The sequence below is a fragment of the Opisthorchis viverrini genome (assembly GCF_000715545.1).
Source record: "Opisthorchis viverrini unplaced genomic scaffold opera_v5_74, whole genome shotgun sequence".
Classification (NCBI taxonomy): domain Eukaryota; kingdom Metazoa; phylum Platyhelminthes; class Trematoda; order Opisthorchiida; family Opisthorchiidae; genus Opisthorchis; species Opisthorchis viverrini.
Genome location: NW_008751731.1, coordinates 1,557,809 through 1,559,990, shown reverse-complemented (window position 1 = coordinate 1,559,990; position 2,182 = coordinate 1,557,809). Strand labels below are relative to the sequence as shown.

The window sequence follows — 2,182 nt, the reverse complement described above, 5'->3', positions numbered from 1 at the left end:
CACAAGGACTTGTGGTTTGATAGCCAACTTCGAGCTCCCTTTGAATTTGAGAGCGGTTCACGTGTTCGTTGAGCAGTGTGATCAACTTAACAGCTAGAATTCGTTGGGTTGGGCGGTGAAGCATCTTTTCCACACGGCCATATTGTCCCCGTCCTGATGATGATGAGAAACGAGAAAGTATAGAAGAAAAGAATGGGTGGTTAACTAGATAAACAATATTCTAAGCAGTAACACACAAAATAGCCTTTTTTGGATGCATCCCTGGAGAGGATGACGTCTTGCGTCCCCATAACTGTCATAATACGCGAGGAAAACAAAGAAACTAGTGTAAGGTGACCCAAGACAGTACAGAAACAATCGGAACTTGGACCGTGAATCATTGTGATCAGCGGCTTTGTCCGTAACCTCCGTACTGAGCAAGCAAACATAGCAACACCTCGGTGCACAGTGCAACCTCAAAGAAATATAACGCATAAGACACTTTCAGGTAGCTGAAGCCTGAGGATGATCATGAGAGCCACCTACTGACCGGTGATTCACGAATTAACTTTTTAATTGATTCGAGCTCAGAGCTCACAAGCAACATGCAGAATGTTACATTGATTTCAGTGGTGTCATTCAAAAATGGTGCACTTCTATCTATGTAAACAAGTGCAAATTAATTAGATAGGGGAAAAACTGGGCTTTGCCAGTTAGAGCATTAGCAACTACAGATCAAAGATAGTAAGAGACCTGCTGACGTAAAACACTGCTCATTAGGTTGCCGAAAACTTCAGACACCCCACTGCCAGTTTCTGCCCTTTTGGAGCCTGTCATATAATCATATACCCCGGGTTTCCAACCACCTTACGTTCTAACTGAACAACAAATGGCACGAAACTGGTAAGATACACTTATCCTCGACGCCAAAACTGAAACCCTCGTTTACGATGATCAAGACATCACAGTACAATTTCTTGATATGGTACATTGGCCACAAGACTGCTGAAGACCTTCTTTTGAATGCAAACATACTGAAAGCCAACTGGAGCGAAGCAGAGGGAACACTCAATTGTTATAAAATGGCTCTTCTGGTTATTGTAGAACATGGATTCAGCTTCGACCGAAAACATCGAACCTGTGACCAGTGTACCAGGCTCATCAAATCTTCCAGTAGATAGCTGTCTACTTTTGAAGAGACTACATCTAAGAATAGAAGTCTAGGTTGGTCCACTGAGGCTTGTTGCAGTAGATAGTTTTCTTCACTACAGGATAATCTTCGGAATCCAATTGGATATGACAGCAGTGCCGTTCAACTGTTCCCTGAAAGCTCTGTGTTGTTTTTTACTTAGCTGTGAGAAACTAGAGATACATACTCGAAAAAATGCCGAGTGGTGCTGAGGAAAACATCAGTGCTGAGTACCCACAAGGTGCCAGGGAAATTCTCATGGAACCAGCTTATCTTCCCACAGCAGTTGGTCACGTTAAATCAAAGGTAGTCCTTTCAAGAGACCATTTCTAAGGAGCGGCTAGTTTGGGTCACCTGTTCATGTGGAATTTATAATCTGCAGTGAAAAGCAAAATGAGAGTTACTAGTAGTCAAGATTCAGCATCGAACTAAAGCTGATGGTCCCTGCTCAAGAATGACCTTTAGAACAATGCAAATCGATCCAGAAAAACGTCTCTCTTTACATCTGAGGATGACAAACAGACAATGTCACGCTAGGCTCACACAACAAAAGTTGATCGAGAAGTACGGGATAACAAGAAAACATTTACCTATTTCCTTCAACTTTTCCAGCTCGACAGCACGAATCTTAAGTTTCTCACCATCTATCTCAATGGTGGTTTCGGAAGACAGTCCCGGAGGTGCAGGATCTGACTGAACCGGAGAAAGGGGAAGTGGTTTTGGTAGTCGAGGTCGGTTCATAATTATTTACAACCAATATACAGCCTGAAAAGATGAGAAAAAACGAAAGCGTAGCAAATGAAACAATAAATCATGTTATTACGTCACTGTGTCCACAGTAGTTACACGACTAACTTTGGACAAAAGCATCATTCGCACTGAACTATGGAGTTTGTAGGAAGCTTAAGAAACGTTTTATTAAGACTTCAGTAAAACCCGGCTCCTGACGCCAAGATTGAACAATCTCTGCCAGTGAAGCACTTTATATTCCCAAAATAGTCTCCAGTAAAATAC

The 2,182-nt window shown here is 42.3% G+C and overlaps 1 protein-coding gene across 1 annotated transcript in view; it reads right to left on the bottom strand.

The window, feature by feature from the left end:
* T265_04523 (hypothetical protein) overlaps window positions 1-1,933 on the bottom strand; it is a gene marked incomplete at both ends in the record, with an annotated part of 16,376 nt that extends 14,443 nt beyond the window's left edge. Inside the window, one exon of the mRNA XM_009169278.1 lies at window positions 1,759-1,933. Within this exon, the coding sequence (XP_009167542.1) occupies window positions 1,759-1,909 (151 nt within the window). The remainder of the gene's footprint in view (window positions 1-1,758) is intronic.
* Window positions 1,934-2,182: the final 249 nt, after the last annotated feature.